General features: G+C 44.0%; 1 protein-coding gene across 3 annotated transcripts in view; it reads left to right on the top strand.

Annotated features, from left to right (window-relative positions):
• Positions 1-17,787, top strand: part of MTSS1 (MTSS I-BAR domain containing 1) — a 157,087-nt gene that overhangs the window by 134,288 nt on the left and 5,012 nt on the right. The window contains exons 9-13 of one of the 3 annotated variants that reach the window (XM_070940337.1): positions 557-654; positions 5,791-6,001; positions 11,308-11,427; positions 13,366-13,563; positions 17,602-17,766. In XM_070940337.1, the coding sequence (XP_070796438.1) occupies positions 557-654; positions 5,791-6,001; positions 11,308-11,427; positions 13,366-13,563; positions 17,602-17,766 (792 nt within the window). The remainder of the gene's footprint in view (positions 1-556; positions 655-5,790; positions 6,002-11,307; positions 11,428-13,365; positions 13,564-17,601; positions 17,767-17,787) is intronic. The other 2 variants (XM_070940335.1, XM_070940336.1) reach the window with 2 other exon arrangements.

Genomic DNA, 17,787 nt, shown 5'->3' on the forward strand with positions numbered 1-17,787 from the left:
AACTAAGGAGGAATTTCCTGACAATTAGAACAATTAATCAGTAGAACAACTTGCCTTCAGAAGTTGTAAATGCTGCAACACTGGAAGTTTTTAAGAAGAGATCGGATAACCATTTGTCTGAATTGGTGTAGGGTTTCCTGCCTGGGCAGGGGGTTGGACTAGAAGACCTCCAAGGTCCCTTCCAACTCTGTTATTCTTTTATTCTTTATTCCCAGAATTTTCTAGCCAGCCTTGAATTTGGGAACATTAAATCCACACATCTTCAAACTGCCAAGGTTGCAAAACACTGACGTAAAGTCAGTGATAATAGTCACAATTCCAGATTAAGAGGGCTTAATGTCATAATACAAGTCTTACCTTTTAAGAATGTTTTTTGAGACACTAGTGAAATATGCTAGGATAATTTTTGGATCCAATTAGAACAGCGGCCATGGCATGTCACGAACCGGTGCTGGTTCCCAGACTGGGTATTGGGAATCCCTGAGTTAGAAGTACCCGAATCAGCCTTTTAAAGCCATCCTTGATCTTTCATGGTGATTTTTCCTTTTTTCCCCAGGTAATTCTTGATTTGAAAGGTTCCGATTATGGCTGGTCCTATCAGACTCCTCCTTCTTCTCCCAGTACCACCATGTCCAGAAAATCCAGTGTGTGCAGGTAAGTGTGGCACATTGTGTTTTTTAAGATTTTGAATTTGGGCCAGGAAAACCCAACCTCACATCTGTTCTTAATGGAACTCATTATGTGTCTGTCGCCGTCTCAGCCACCCAGCTTTGCTTATCGGGAAGATAGACAACGTATAAATTTAATGAACGAATGAAAAAATAAACTTCAAGTGTATGGGAATTTAATTAAGAGTCAACCCCATGTACATCTCTTTCAGCAACCAGAGGGCGGTGGAAAAACAGGATAAAATGTAGTAAATAAAATGAAATAATCCTGTTTCATTAAGGAGCCCTGTTTAAACTTTTTAGTGTATTTGGATTTGAACTTAGAACAATTCAGCAAGTCTGAAGTGATCATTTTGGAACTGATCGAACCATCATTTCTGCTGAGTTTTGTCAACTTTTCCATTATTCATTTGTGGCATTGAATTTAGTTGGGCTTCCAACATTGCAATCCTTATGCCCTGACCCAGGTTGTGTAGGTAGATGCGAGTACCAGTAAAGTCTTTCATTGTACTGCTAAATCACGGCAGATGGCCCTCCAGGGGTGTTAGTAAACCCCCATCCCGCTTTTCCCCCAAAAACCAGCTACCCACAGTCAGTGTAACACAGTCCCACCAGCTGAGTCCAATAATCACCAGAAACAAGCCCCCAAACAGGAAGAAAGGCAAAGTCCACAAACCCAGTGCAAAGGTTGCAAAAACACAATTCAGAGTCTGAAAATCCAGACTTTTGGATTTCCAGAGTCTGCAAATTGGAGTCCAGAAGTCAAGGTTTTCCAAAGTCAGGGGAGTGAGTTCCGAGACAAGCAGTTGTTCCCGACAAAGGCACCCTCCTCTGGCTTCTAGTTAAATCAGCCCAAAGCAAGTGTTCCTTATGAGGAGGGGTGAGGCAGCCTCCTCATGAGCAGCCTCACAGACCACCTCTGAGCTTCCCTCCGCTCCATTCCCCATGCCCTCGGATCGGGTGGGGGAGGCAGCTATTCCTTGCCAGAGGGGATCTGTTGTCTCTCATCCCCATTGCCTGTCTGCAGCTGATCTTCCCAAGCATTTGTGAAGGTAGGAAGCTCCCTGTCCAATCGACCACTTCCCCCAATGCTGGAAGAGCCTGGGGCAACATCGTCCTCATCCCTTGGACTCTCCAGATGTTCCAGGGGAGACGTGTCACCCTTGTCGGATGGCCCCGGTTCCAGCTCCCCCTCTGTCTCCAATCCAAGATCCGACAGGGCCATGACACCCTACTACTTAACATTTTGGAATCCCGAGGTGTCTCCAAATCTGGTTAACATTTTCATTAAAATTTTGTTGATTTGCTCCTAACGTTGGAGTGATTCAGAAGGCATAAGGTTGTGGATTCCAGTACTTAAAAGAATTTTACCAAAAGCGGCTTGAGAACATTAAAAGGTAACTTTTAATCGAGTCAGTTTACCTGTTTATAATTGCTGATTCAGAGCCTTCTCTATGCTGCTTTCCTGACCTTGAACATTGGAATAAAATAAAATAAGGTGGAATAAAAGAACGAGAACTAATTATGAAGGAACTTTAGTCGCGTAACAGATTAAATATATCTGAGTGCATCAAAAAGTCTCTCAAATGGTTTGGGATAAAGTTGTTTGTTGTTTAGATGCAATAGCTGTGAACTGTTCAGTACTGTTTTAATTTGCTAGATTGGTTTGTGTGTCTTGGAACTCTTGAGATGCCTTTTCAACCTCCTCCAAAAAACTGTTTTTCTCATGGCTAAAACAGTTGACCGCATGCACACCTAACTCCTTGCTTCTTCCCAGGTGTATTGAAACCTTACTTTTCTCCTTTTCTCCAGCAAAAGGAAAAACTTCCTGCTGTGTTTTCTGCCCTTTCATTTCTCCCTAGCCCCGATGCTCTCACATTATTATCACTTTATTTTAAAATGTTTGCCTTTCTAAACCACACGGATTGGGAGATGCTGTACAGCATCTGTGGCATGAGAGAGAGCGCAGTTCATTTGCATTTCCTTGCAAAGCCAGCCGTCCGTGCATGCCTTTGTATATAGTATCTATATCCAAGAGATCTATAGATATTTATGTTGATGGCGGGAAACACGGGCTTTTTCAAAAATGCAGTATCCTGAAACGTAAAAAGGAAAATGGCAGGCCGTAAGTCTAGTGGAATAGGGACGCGGTGGCTTAGTGGCTAAGATGCTGAGCTTGTCGATCAAAAGATCGGCAGTTCAGCGGTTCGAATCCCTAGTGCTACCTAATGGGGTGAGCTCCTGTTACTTATCCCAGCTTCTGCCAACCTAGCAGTTCGAAAGCATGTAAAAAATGCAAGTAGAAAAATAGGGACCACCTTTGGTGGGAAGGTAACAGCATTCCATGTGCTTTTGGCGTTTAGTCATGCCGGCCACATGACCACGGAGACATCTTCGGATGGCGCTGGCTCTTTGGCTTTGAAACAGAGATGAGCACCGCCCCCTAGAGTTGGGAACAACTAGCACATATGTGCGAGGGAACCTTTACTTTACATTTAAGTCTAGCGGAAGTGTTATGGCCAAAGAAGACAAGACGGTGTTGGCAAGGAGATGCATGGTTTTGACGATGACCAAATAAGCCACATTGCTCCTTCACTGGTCCTCCCAAGAGGCTGCTCTTACACCTTAAAATAAATCCATAACAATTTTCACTTAGCTGCCTTGTGTTACCAGAGTATTGGATTCAACAAGATTAAAGCAGGAGTGATCCTTCAAGGTTTTGAGAATGGCCCCCTGGAAATTTTGCAGACATCCCTGAAGTTTTGTCAAGGAGTCAGAGTGTTGTCAAATTGTTGGGCCAACCATTGAGAGAATCCTGGGGGTACCAAAACCTTTTAGAGCAGGAGTGTCAAACTCGATTTCATTGAGGCCCTTATCAGTGTTGTGTTTTACCTCAGGGGGGGCAGGGAGGTGGATGTAGCTGGGATAGGCATGGCCATGGTGAGTGTGGCCAGCTCGACATCACTTGTTGAGGCTCCGTTTTCAGCTGCGACAGCCTCCTGCAGCCCTCTGCCAGCGAAAACGGAGCTCTGGGGCACCACAGGCTGGTCCTTTGCTGTTTCCAGGGCAGCCCCGCGTGCCAGATCTAAGAACCCCATAGGCCAAATGCAGCCCTCGGGCCTTGAGTTTGACACCCCTGTTTTACATCAGTGGCACACTAGGCCTTCCTTGAGGGAGATATAAACTGGGTTGCCGGTAATTGCCCATGACAATCAATCATTCCATGCCATCGATGGGATGCTTAAAATTTATACTATAAATGGGGTTTGTCTGTTCTGCTGCTAAGCTGGAAGATGAGAGGAAAGAGTTCAGGAAGACAATGGAGGATTCTGAGTAAGGAGATGAGAATAAAAGACTTTTGATCACCCACACAAATCCCACAGAAAGCAGCAGTTTGTGGTAGAATCCTCGTTCACACTGATTTTATTGGGACTTGTGTAGGAGAAGTATCCTGTTGATTGTTTACTCGAAGGGCTGCCCATTGAATGTTCCACCTACCTGTGAAATATTTTGAAGAAGAATCAAATAGCCATGCTCTGCAGGTCGTCCTCAACTTACAACCGTTCATTTAGTGACCATTCAAAATTAAGTCAGCAAAACTTATGATTGTTTGATAGTTATGACCGTTACAGCACCCACCCACCCCCATGATCACGTGATCAAAATTCGGACGCTCGACAACTGGTTCAAAGATCGATGACAGTTGCAGTGGCCCAGGATCATGTGATTTCCCCCTTTGGCGACCTTCTGTCAAGCAAAGTCAACGGGGAAGCCAGGTTCACTTTACAGCCGTGCAACTCTTAACAGCTGCGGCAATTCACTTACCCACTGTGGCACGAAAGGTCGTAAAATGGGGGCAAAACTCACTTCACAAGTGCCTTGCTTAGTAATGGAAATTTTATGGCTCAGTTGTGGTTGTAAGTCGAGGACTACCTGTATTGCAGTATTCCTAAACCTTAGTACCTTTAAGATGTGCAGATTTCAGTGGTTTGTAGTTCGCTAGAAAGAAAGTTTTTCCCTTTCACCTCTAGTTACCGTGTTCCCCCGAAAATATGACTTACTCAGAAAGTAAATCCTAGCTTGATTTTTTTACACATGAGCCCAATATAAGCCCTACCCCCCAAAATAAGCCCTAATTAAGACTCCGCCCACTCTAGGGTGCAAGGATAAAAATTAAGCTCAAGTACCTACTACTTACCTTGGGATAATTGCAGCCAGGCCTCGCACACCTTGGCCCAGGGGTGAAATCTACTTACCTTCCCTACCAGTTTGGAAGTGTGCACACACGTCACGTGTGATTTTAGACCCTCTGCATATGCGCAGAGGGTCAATAGCAGGTTACTTCCTGGTTTTAACGTCCGGGTGAGTGGGTGGAGCCTCGCACTGCCACCGCTACCGGTTCACCGAATCACCCGCTGCTTCTGCTACCAGTTCGCCTGAACCAGTGCGAACCGGTAGCATTTCACCCCTACCTTGGCCCGTTTCTTCTGCAGCTAGCAAGGCTTTCCTGAAGGCCTCGGTAGCCTATAACAAGGCTCCAGATCGATCTGGAACTCTGTTATCGGCTGCAGCGGCCTTCAGGAAAGCCTTGCTGACCTTGCCGGATGAAGAAGTTCCTGAACGCCTCTGATAGCGAAAAAAAGGCCGGGGGTGACATGCGCAAGTGAAGTGATCAGTGGATGACATCTCTCTTCTCCCCCCCCCCCGCCCCCCCAAAAAATAAGACATGGGGCCTTTTTGGGTGGAAAAAAATATATAAGACAGGGTCTTATTTTCGGGGAAACACGGTATTCTCCTGGAAGAAATTCTGAGACACCCCATGCAACCAACATAGGATTATTTTTTTACGTCCGGTTGTAGATTAGAATTTGAGCATCACTCCCTTGATGTGCCATTTTCTGTCTGGTTACTAAGGATACTGCAGCAAATCTATGGCTTAAGACTACTACTTCCGGTTTCACCATTTTATGATTTGCGCATGCCTTGCCGGGGATCCATGGGACGTTAATTGTATTGTGCCGGTTTCTCCCTACCTACCCCTTTCTTTTTGTTTTGTTTCGTTCCTCCTCCTCTTCCCCCGCCCCTCCCCCTTGCCCCCATTCTCTTCCTTTGTATCTCACAGCAGTCTGAACAGTGTAAACAGTAGTGACTCCCGGTCAAGTGGCTCGCATTCTCACTCACCCAGTTCACACTATCGCTACCGCAGCTCCAATCTGCCTCAGCAGGCACCAATGAGGCTCTCCAGTGTCTCCTCGCACGATTCTGGATTCATGTCCCAGGACGCTTTTCAATCCAAGTCACCGTCCCCGATGCCGCCCGAAGCCCCCAACCAGGTATGTCTTGAACTCACGCGGTATGATGGTGATGACTTATCTGGTAACGCTGTGGGAGAAAGGAAGGGTAGCTTTGAAGAACCCCAGGAGGTCCTCTAGCCAAAGTTAGTTGGTTATCTGTCTGCTGCATTCTGCATTCTTGTTGACTTGTATTTTAAGTTTGGCTTAGAAAAGTCTTGAATAGCCTACCCTCCAACAGCTTAGGAGGCGTAGCTGAAATTAGCTTGTCTTTGATAAAGAGAAGCCTAGAAGATGGCTTGTCTCCTGTAGGAAATCTGTCTCACCAATAGCAATAAGACTTATATACCACTTCACAGTGCTTTACAGCCTTCTCTAAGAGGTTTACAGAGTCAGCATCTTGCCCCCAACAATCTGGATCCTTGTTTTACCCACCTCGGAAGGATGGAAGGCTAAGTCAACTTTGAGCCTGGTGAGATTCGAACTGCCAAATTGCAGGCAGCCAGCAGTCAGCAGAAGTAGCCTGCAGTACTGCGTTCTAACCACTGCGCCACCACAGCTCTTAAAAATAGAGACCCCTTTTATGTCTTTTTAACATATCACATTTTGTAATACCTTGAGGATTGAAGTAGCAAAATTGGATATGCAAGCAAGTAGAATAGAAGATTCAGGATGAGTGGTAGCTGCTGGTCAAGATTTCCTAGTGTGTTCTCTGTCATTCTTGGGGCAAAACACACTCAAACTTAGATTTCATATCACACCCAAATTCTTATAAATCGTCTTAATCCAAGATCCCTGATTTCAAGAATTAACATTACGTTAGTATGTCGGCTGTGTCTGAAGCCAGCTTAATTGCTATAGGGAGGATTGAACAACCTGTCAGAGTTTGTTGCAGAAATTAAATCCAGAAAGCACACACAGGCAGATTGATGCAGCAGGATTCATTAACTTCTTTATATACATAATAACACATGAAGATAAATGTACAATACCAATACAGATTCTTTTTCAACGTAGTAGCACTTACAAGCAAAACACAAGGCAGGAGAGAACAGTTAGTTTCATTTCAGCAGAGCAGACAAGCCCAGGCTTGTTTCATTTCAGAGCTGAGCACAGAGCTTAATACAAAGAGAGCCTCCTCTATACAGGGCAATTAAGCTTCTGCGCAGACTCAGTTGCCTAAGCCACGCCAAGACTGCTAGCTTAAGTTTCTGTTTCTAAACAGCCTTCATTGGCTGAGCCTGTTACCATGCCTATTCATTGGCTGGCCTTGTTGCCATGTCTCCATTCAGTCCCCATTGGCTGATCTATTCCAGTCTATGAATATTCATACTCTGACACAACCTGTGGCATGTGAATGAACTATAGTTCTCAGCAGTCCTAGCCACCGTAGACAAAGATAAATGGATTTATAGCTCAGTATGAGTTATATGGTTATACAGATAATCCTCAACTTACAACAGTTCATATAACAGTTCAACGCAACTAAAAAAAGTGACTTATGATCATTTTTCACACGACGCTTTGCAGCATCCCCACAGTCACAGGATCAAAATTCGGATGCTCGGCAACTGACTCATATTTATGACGGTTGTAGCATCCCAGAGTCACGTGATCACACCTTTTGCAACTTTCTGACAAGCAAAGTCAACGGGGAAGCCGGATTCACTTAACAACCGTGTTACTAACTTAAGAAGCTGCAGTGATTCACTTAGTGACTGTGGCAAGGAAAGTCGTCAAGTGGGCAAAAGTCACTTAACTGTCTCGCTTTAGCGACACAAACCTTGGGCTCAGCTGTGGTCGTAGGTTGAGGACTACCTGATAGAGGATATTGAGAAATACCGTTGTTCAGAAATGTGCGAGCTGCAGCCATGAGCATTTGCAAGAGGTTGACAAAAGCTGTGTTCGAAACCAACAGCCATCCCTTTTGGATGTGCGTGTGAGAGACAACATGATGCATATATCCAAAGGGTTTTGTGTCACTGCAGAGACTCTGTTTTCCTCCTTCAGCCCTCTGAAAACAACAGCTTCTTGTCGGCCAAGCTTGCCTTTAATGCTACGTGTAATCTCTGAAATTTCAGCCTTGAAATCTTGGTCCTTAAAAACATCCACGAAAGAGAAATTTTGCTGCAATAGAATAGGAAAATTATTAACAGCGAGTAATTGTAGTAAATGGTTTATTGAGTCTAACTTCACTTACAGTAGATGCATATATACTGAAACTAAGGCCTATCTGGTTCTGGCAGTTACATGTCGTATTTTAATTGATAAACATAGTCCATGCAAGTCACCTTTTTTAAAAAAAAAAAAAACTATTTATAGAGCTTGTCAGCATAATTTAAGCATGCAAACAAAAGTATATTTTCCCTCCTTTTGTACGGGAATTGTGTTTGAAGTCCTGTTAGGTAGACGGTGCCAACTAACTTGGTTGACAGATTTCCCCGAAAGCTGTTCATTGTGCGCAATTTGTGTTATAACCAACTGACAAGCCGTAACTTTGCAGTTTGTGTATTAAGGGCTGAGTGTGACAAAGAAATAGTCGTACAATGCCATATGTTGTATTTGAAAGCCAAATATTGTCTCTTAACAGAAACACTGCGGTGAAAACTGCCTCCCACCCGCCTCCCTTTAGGATGCTTTTTATGTATTTTTAATGTCTCGTTCTCTGTTGCTGAGGGACAAAAGAATGCATTCAACAGGTCTCGCAGCTCTTCCAAAGAGTGGAAGAAGAGGGGGGTTTCCATGTTACATTTCAAAATTATCCCATCTTATTGAGCACTTTTGAGTGTTGTTTAGACTGTAAGGTGGTTGACTCAAAGAGAAATAAGCGTTTCTGTCAGTTAGTATATTTGTATAAAATGAAAATGCTTGTATGGGAAAAGAAGGCCAGGTGAGAATTTCCTTCCTCTGTTCTTCCGTAGTTGAAGTCTGTATAGGTGAGTAGTACTATATATTATTTCCTTCCTTCCTTCCTTCCTTCCTTCCTTCCTTCCTTCCTTCCTTCCTTCCACCCCACCCCACCCCACCCCACCCCATCTTCCTTCCTTCCCTCCCTTCCTCCCTCTCTCCCTCCCATCCCATCCCATTCCATCTTTCTTCCTTCCTTCATCCCACCCGATCCAATCTTCCTTCCTTCCATCCCTCCCTCCCTCCCATCCCATTCCATCTTCTTTCCTTCCTTCATCCCACCCCATCCCATCTTCCTTCTTTCCCTCCCTCCCATCTCATTCCATTGTCCTTCCTTCCTTCCTTCCTTCCTTCCTTCCTTCCTTCCTTCCTTCCTTCCTTCCACCCCATTCCATCTTCCTTCCTTCCCTCCCTCCCATCCCATTCCATCGTCCTTCCTTCCCTCCTTCCTTCTTTCCTTCCTTCCTTCCTTCCTTCCTTCCTTCCTTCCTTCCTTCCTTCCTTCCTTCCTTCATCCCACCCCATCCCATCTTCCTTCCTTCCTTCCCTCCCTCCCATCCCATTCCATCTTCCTTCCTTCCTTCCTTTCCTTTCCTTCCTTCATCCCACCCCATCCCATTCCTTCTTCCTTCCCTCCCTCTCTCCCATCCCATTCCATCGTCCTTCCTTCCTTCATCCCATCCCATCTTCCTTCCTTCCCTCCCTCCCTCCCATTCCATTCCATCGTCCTTCCTTCCTTCCTTCCTTCCTTCCTTCCTTCCTTCCTTCCTTCCTTCCTTCCTTCCTTCCTTCCTCCCTCCCTCCCTCCCTCCCTCCCTCCCTCCCTCCCTTCTAGATATAAATAAGCACAAATAGGATCTTGTGATTTGTCCTCTCCATAATAAACAGGACAGTCCATGAGCTGAGCTGTAGCTACTTGCCAGGACTTTAGCTACAGGCTTTCCGTATCCTAGAATTCTCAGGTTCACCTGCTTATCTTTCAAAATGGGAAGGAGTGTATAAGGCGCCTTCCCAGAGGGTTATTGCATTTGAAATCTAAGCAAGTTCTGACTTAGTGCTTGAATGGGAAGCCATTAGGAAGTCCAAATGTTGAAGGTTAGATTGGTAAATTTCAAATATATATATATATATATATATATCCAAGACCAAGACAATTGGCAATCTCCTTGTATATAGTTACTAAAAAAAACAATATGGAAGTTGCATGTGGCCAACAGGAATTGAACTGAAAACTTGAAGAAAAATTTTATTTGGAGATGGCTTGATCAGGTGTTGGGTGCATCCTTCAAGAGTCATTTGTAGAGTAATCTGGTGCAGGGGTCTCCAACCTTGGCCACTTGTGGACTTCAGTACCCAGAATTCCCCAGCCAACAGCATAGCTGGGGAATTCTGGGAGTTGAAGACCACAAGTCTTAAAGTGGCCAAGCTTGGAGACCCCTGATCTGGTGTACTCCTGAGCGGACTTTAAGAAGTGTTCTGAGTGAATAGTAAGATTTTTCAGAAATGGAAATGTTGATTGGTAGATTTGTCTTACACTACCCCGGTACTTCTCCCCTCAGTCTCTTTCAAGAATAGTCATTATCACGTAAATTGATGTAGGGTTAGTCTTGACCTTGTCCTGCTTCCTTGTTACGGTTCTGCCCAGCGTAGATCTTCAAAGCTAAAGGCAACCTTCAGCCTGGTCAGAGCCATGTTCTCCTGCTGTACAAGCTCAGCCCCTATCTTGAATGGTACCCTTGGAATAAACGATGCCCACCTTGTATCTGGAGCAGCCTACACACTCTGCAATTATGTCAGTTTTTGTGCCAAAGAGTTGCTTGAACCTTGTTCCATGGGTGTAACTGGCTTGGGCCTTCTCCTTGCTCATTTCCACGGTGACAAGGAACCATGCTGTGGTCTAGAAAAAGGTGTGCTGTTGAAGAAAGAGCAGGGAGTCTCATCTGTAGAAGATTGATCAGTGGAAGGAAGGGCAGCATCCTGCTTACTCCCTTCAGCAGGAAGGCAGGGTAGAGATACTCAAACCTTGCATGTTTTTGTTTACGATTTCGTTTGAAATTAAAGGGCACGTTCGCCAACGTTGATGCCTTTCAGTTGTATCAAGATGGCAAGTCCCAAATCTTGGCAGCCAGGACATCTAACTTGTCCTCCGGCCCTTTGGGAAGCTCATTAAGTTTTGATCGGCTATGCTGCGAAGAATTTACCTTGTAGAACCCATTGCTTTGGTCCCTCTGCACTCTTTAAAAAACTTATAATCGTGTTTTAATGCTTAAGATTTTTTTCCCCCTCCCGTTTAACTCCTAACACTCTGCTTTTCTTCTTCTCTGTATGTATTTGTCCTTTGCTTTTTTGTTTGTTTGTTTCATTGGCTTGTCTTTCTTCCCTTTTCTTCCTCTTCGTGGTGCCTTTTTTTTTTTTTTTTTTTTTTTTTGGAACCCCAGCAGAATTCGTCCAGCTCGGCCTCTTCTGAAGCCTCTGAGACCTGCCAGTCAGTGAGTGAGTGCAGCTCTCCCACCTCTGTCAGTTCAGGCTCCACCATGGCGGCTTGGGCCTCCACAGAAAAGGTGAAAAAAGACTTAAATCTTGAAGACTCGTGATTTTGGCTCTGTAATATGCAGGAGAAATATATAGATAGATAGATAGATAGATAGATAGATAGATAGATAGATAGGTAGATAGATACACACACACACACACACACACACACACACACACACACACACAACTCTGGGTGGGTTCTACTTACCTTTACTACCAGTTCGCAATGAGATCGCCTGCACAGATCGCCGATGACGACATCCGGGGTGATGGGCGGGGCCTCCTGCTGGTTTTTACTACCGGTTCTTGCAAACCGGTCCGAACCGGGGGCAACCCACCACTGATACAACTGCAAATAATAAGAAGCTACAGATGAGAACGGAAAATGTCCAGATTCCCTAGAACAGTGTTTCTCAACCTTGGAAGCTTGAAGATGGGTGGACTTCAACTCCCAGAAACCCCCAGCCAGCGCTGCTGGCTGGGGGATTCTGGAGTTGAAGTCCACCCATCTTCAAGCTACCAAGGTTGAGAAACATTGCCCTAGAAGAAGGGTTGAAGTGAGAGGACTCAAGAATGAAGCTGTGGTAAAAGTTGGTTGTTGATGTTGGCTTTTAATTAAGCTTTGCCAGAGAAGTTGCCCCTAGTTCAGACATGGTTAAAGAGCCTATACAGGTAGTCCTTGACTTATAACAGTTCGCTTAGTGACCGAAGTTACAACTGCACCGGAAAAAGTAACATATGATCATTTTTCACACTTAAAACCATTGTCAAGCATTCCCCATGGTCACGTGATTTACATTCATATGCTTGACGACTGACTCACATTTATGATGGTTGCCGTGCCCTGGAGTCATGTGATGATCCCCTTTTGCGATCTTCTGACAAGCAAAGTCAATGGGAAAGCCACTTAACAACCGTGTTACTAATTTAATAACCGCACTGATTCACTTAACAAATGTGGCAAGAAAAGTCTAAAATGGGGCAAAACTCACTTAACAATTTTCTCACTTCGCAACATAAATTTTGTGGTCATAAGTTAAGGACTACCTGTAGTGCCAGCCATGTCCTGAAGCAAACACAATTAAGGCTTGGGAGACAGAAACGACATTTTCCAGGGCACTTGAAAAGACATCTGTTAGGGATGTTGTTATGAGCAGCTTTCTGTCCACAAATGCACCTTTGAGAAATAAAACAGTAAGAAAAATCTACTTTTTCTAAAGAGGGAGACCAAATCTGGAGAGAATAGACTTTCTCCACCTCAGAATATAAATTCCATTGTCCAATTTTTCCAAATTCCCCTGGAAAAGCCAGATCCTTTTGGCCGGGGTACATATATCTGCCCAGCATCCTAGAGATCAGAGTGAGGGAGGGGACTGGTGCGATCCATTCTCACGAGCAATTTCCTCTTCCATTCCTCCTATCATTGTTTCTTTGTTTTGTTTCGTTTTGTCCGCAAACGAGTCATTTTCTGAAGCTGAGCTCTACTGCAAGAAATGAAATACGTAGATATCCAGAGCTATCAAGCCCAGGAAGAGCATGACTAGAGAAGTTCTTCCAACTTCTTGTGGAATGAAGCTCTTGAGGAGGTTCTCACCTGCAAAAGACCACAGCCTTTTACTGCCAGGTGTCTCCTCACACCGACCTATGAAGCACTTGTGCCTCTGAGGCGTAACTTTGTCCCAACAATTCAGCTCCCGAAAATGATCTTGTTTGTTCTTGTTCTGGTTTTCTCTTCCAGAACATGGTGGCCTAGTTGAATGTCGTTAACAAAGCATGAACAAGCACCGGGTTATGGGTGTGGATTAGCCAAAGGGGACTAGAAGCCATTGGAAGCATTCCCCTTCCTTTCTCCCAGCGATGCATGCCTGTTTCACTTTGTACTTCCCCATATTTGGACCTATTTATATTAATTTCTCTCCTTTTTCCCCCCACCTTTTTTTATTGTTCTTTTTGTTTGTTTCCAGTTGTCTAATGGGTATTATCACTGTAGTTTACCCAGTGGCTCATCTTTAGCCCCGGTTGGTGTGGGTTCTTTCCCTCATATTCCGTCTGTCTCTCACGCATGGACCCGAGCCAACTCCTCCACCCTCCTTCCAGACTACGTTCATTATTACACCATTGGGCCAGGCATGTTACCATCACCTCAGATTCCTAGTTGGAAGGTTTGTGTTACTTTTCGTTCCTGTTAGCGTCTCTCCTTGTCATCCTTCACCCCCACCCCTTGCAAGAAATTGCTTCTCGGTTCTTAACTTAAATTCTTGGTGGGCCCTTCAGCTCCCTTCTCCCATTCTGAGTTCCTGATCTGGTGGTGGAATTCTCCTCCTCCATCCTGCTTTACCAAGAATTGATTATTATTTTTTTTTTAAAGTGCTATATTTCTTTTGGAATCCGCGGTCTCCAAACTTTGACGACGTTAAAAGACTTGTGGGGTTCAATTCACAGAATTTGTCAGGGATTGGGGAATTCTGGGAATTGAAGTCCACAAGTCTTTTAACGTTGCCAAGTTGGGGGGGGGGGGCACCCTGGTTTGGAGGAACATGCTCCCAGTTTTGTAATCTATGCAACTCTTTGACTTTTCAGATTGTGCCTAAAGTAGCAGTTGGTATTGGCAGATGGGAAATATATATAGTTTAATGAATAATGTATTTATTTTGTATCCTACCTTTATTAATTTTACAAATAACAAGGTTTCCTCACAGCAATCCTATGAAGTGGCTTGGGCTGAGAAAGAGTGGCTGGCCCATAATCACCTAACTGGCTTTCATGTCTAAGGCGGGACTAGAACTCACCATCTCCCATTTTCTAGCCTGGTGCCTTAACTATCTGTGTGGGTTACAGATACAATAAAGCACAATCTTATGTTCTTTTCTTTCAGCAGGGATCCCGCTAGTAAAATCCTTTCTAAGCCCTGCTGAAAACTTGTTCATGATTTCATTCCTGGAGATATTTAGGTTATTACTGTGGGTGCAGAGTTTTTTTTTTTAATTGCCAAATCTCACTCTTCATGGGATCACATTCAGAACATCTTCTTGCTGGTATCAAATGTCATGAAAAACTGGCCATTGCAAATTACTTTTGTAACAGAGTTTTGAGAAAGCATGAGGGAAATCAACATGTTTCTTTGGAGTAGAAAATACAGAGGGAATTGCTATGGAGACCCTGGAGGGACATTTTCAAGGAATATTAGGACTCTAGCTTCCAGGTTGGCCAAGTAGCTTAGGAATTCTGGGAAATGTGTAGGGTTTCCTGCCTAAGCAGGGGGTTGGACTAGAAGACCTCCAAGGTCCCTTCCAACTCTGTTATTATATTATATGTAGTCCCCACTAAAAGACCACAAACTGTTTTTGAGGTCAAAACCTTCTGAGCCTGGAATGGATTCGTCTGACTCCAAAATTAATTGGAGTAACTTCTTTTGAAGTCATGTCACTTGATAAGGTCAAGATGGAGATAATTCCGGGCTGAGACACTTTGACCTAACATTTCACGCATCTCTAATTTGGACACGCCTGGAGAAAATTTAAGTTTGGAAAGACAGCTCCATAAAGAACATAAGCTTTGGGTATAATATCCTTCTCCACCTGGCCCAGGAGTCTGGATCCGGTTGTGATCCCAAAGCAGTTGCATGTTGTGATAGTTACAACAGATGCATGCGTAGATATTTTCCTTTCTTTGAAATATGAAGAAATTGAGAACTAGAAACCAATGGTTGCAGGAATTGGGTAGATTCTAGTTTAATGAAAAGAAGGCCTATGAGTGACATGATAGCAGTGTTACAATATTTGAGGGGCTCTTACAAAGAAGAGGGGGGCCAACCTATACTCCAGAGCACCTGTAGGCAAGACAGGAAGCAATGGTTGGAAATTAATTAAGGAGAGAAGCAACCTAAAACTAAAGAGAAATTTCCTGACAGTTAGAACAATGGAATGCCTTGCCTCCAGAAGTTGCAAGTATTCCTACATTGGACGTGTTTAAGAAAAGATTGGATAACCCTTTGAATGAAATGGTACAGGGTCTCCCGTGGGGTCCTTAGATCTGGCCTGGAAACAGCAAAGGACCGGCCCGTGGTGCCTCTGCCAGTGAAAACGGAGCTCACGAGAGCCACAGGCGGCCTCCCGAGCTCCTTTTTTGCTGGCAGAGGGTTGCAGCAGGCCGTCACACCCAAAAACAGAGCTTGCGAGGGCCACGCGCAGCCCTCCCGAGCTCCATTTTCACTGGCAGAGGGTTGGCAGAGTGCTCGGGCCACCACAGGTGCCCCCGACACGAGTGATGTCAAGCTGGCCATGCCCACTCCGCCTCTCCCCTGCAGTCAAACACAATCCTGATGCGGCCCTCAATGAAATCGAGTTTGACACTCCTGCTATACACCATTTATGTATACACAGTTTAATTTGTCTTAGATGATGGCAAGTTTCATGATAGTTGTAGGTTTGATTCATGGATTCTGATCTTTGCTAATTGATGGCCAGACCAAAGTAGACAATAGGTCTAAGAATGAGTAATTGCTTGTCAGCATTTTCTTCCCTTGCTTTCTCCTTAGCATGTTAAACAGATACTTGTCAGTGGCAAACTTGTATTAATAGGTCAGAGATAGCTATTAACAGAAATCCCCAACACATTCCACGTTTCAGTGGTCCAAAATATTTTACTTGTAACACTGCCTGATAAAGACAATATTCTAATAGAAGAGAATATTTATAGCTCAGGGTTGAAATGAAGGGTCCTTGGTGCTCTCTGAGCGTAGTTGGTTTTTTGTAGACATTTCATTACCCAACTAGGTAACATCATCAGTGCTTGAATGGAGTGGGATGAGGGTAAATTCTCTGTCATATTACATAGCAGTTCCTATTTTAAACATCTGGGAAACTAGACCTGAAGAAGAAGAAGGGAATAGAGCAAACTAAGAGACCTACTTGTCTCGAGATTAGTTTTTAGCCTCCTAAATGTATTTTAGGCTACATGTTGTTGAAGATTATCTCACATTTACCCAATCTTGCATGGCCAGTGGTGATGGAGGGTGATGTTGTTGGGATCACCGTAACAGGCCCATTTCCCTTCCACTGCTGTTTCTATAGTATGGATAGTCCTCGACTTACAACAGTTCATTTAGTGAACGCTCAGAATTACAAGGGCACTAAAAAAAGTGACTTACGACCATTTTTTCACACGTATGACTTGCAGTATCCCGGGGTCATGTGATCACTTTTTGTGGACTTTTAAGTCAGTGGGGAAAGCCAGATTCCTTTAACAACTAAAAAAAAAAAGCTGTAGTGATTCACTTAACAACTGTGGCAAGAAGGGTCGTAAAAATGAGGCAAAATTCACTTAACAACTATCTCACTTAGCAACAGAAATGTTGAGCGCAACTGTGGTCGTAAGTCAAGGACTACCTGTACAGGCGAAATGCTAAGCATAACCCTTGAGAAATGTGCAAATATATTCATCTCACTCGAATTTAAACTCGTCAGTAGGTCTCGGGAAAGGGGAAGGGGCTCCATTATCTGAGTTACAGTAGTGGCCAAAATTGTGGAAACCTTTCGGGAAAAGTGTTTTTTCTAAAACTAGTTAATAACACTACTTTTTTTGGGGGGGAGTAGTACCATAAAATTATATATCCATGGAAAGATAATTTAATCAAGAATGTAATGCAATAACTTTTATGGAGGATTTGCTATTAGAATAGCAGTTACAATATAAAGAAGAAAAGTGAAACACGTAGAAAAAAAGAGATATACAAAAATTATCAAGTCAGTTAATACTTATTTGGGTGACCTTTAGCATGAATTACGGCCTTACAGCGTCTTCCCATGGAGTGAACCAAGTCTTTTAGTTCTGCAGCGGTTATCATGTGAAACCAAGATTGAATGATTGCTTCCATTAACTGGGTTTTATTGCTGGGTCGCTTCTGATTAACAAGTTTCTTTAGTTGGCTCCATAGATTTTCAATTGGATTAAGGTCTGGGCTATTCCCAGGCCATTCCAGCAGCGGAATACGATTATCTTGAAACTCCCCCCCCCCCAAAAAAAAGTGTTATTAGCCATCAAACCTCAAAAATACACTTTTCCCAAAAGGTTTCCACAATTTTGGCCACTACTGTATATTGGGTGTATTTTGTAAGAGGGTTTTGGTTCTGCCATTTGCATATTACACACACAGAGAGAGAAACCTGTATAATCTTTGACTAATGGAGTTTTTTTCCTAGGATTGGGCTAAGCCTGGTCCTTACGACCAGCCAATGGTAAACACTTTGCAACGTCGCAAGGAAAAACGAGAAGCAGACTCTCCAGGTGGGGCTCAGAGTGGTCCATCTCTGCCCGCAGAAGATCCTCAGAGGGCCCGGAGCATGACTGTATCAGCTGCCCCAAAGGTGTGAAACTGTTTAACTCAT

Source organism: Pituophis catenifer, unplaced genomic scaffold (genome assembly GCF_029215685.1).
Source record: "Pituophis catenifer annectens isolate HBS135680 unplaced genomic scaffold, rPitCat1.0.hap2 SCAF_3, whole genome shotgun sequence".
NCBI classification, from domain to species: Eukaryota; Metazoa; Chordata; class Lepidosauria; order Squamata; family Colubridae; genus Pituophis; species Pituophis catenifer.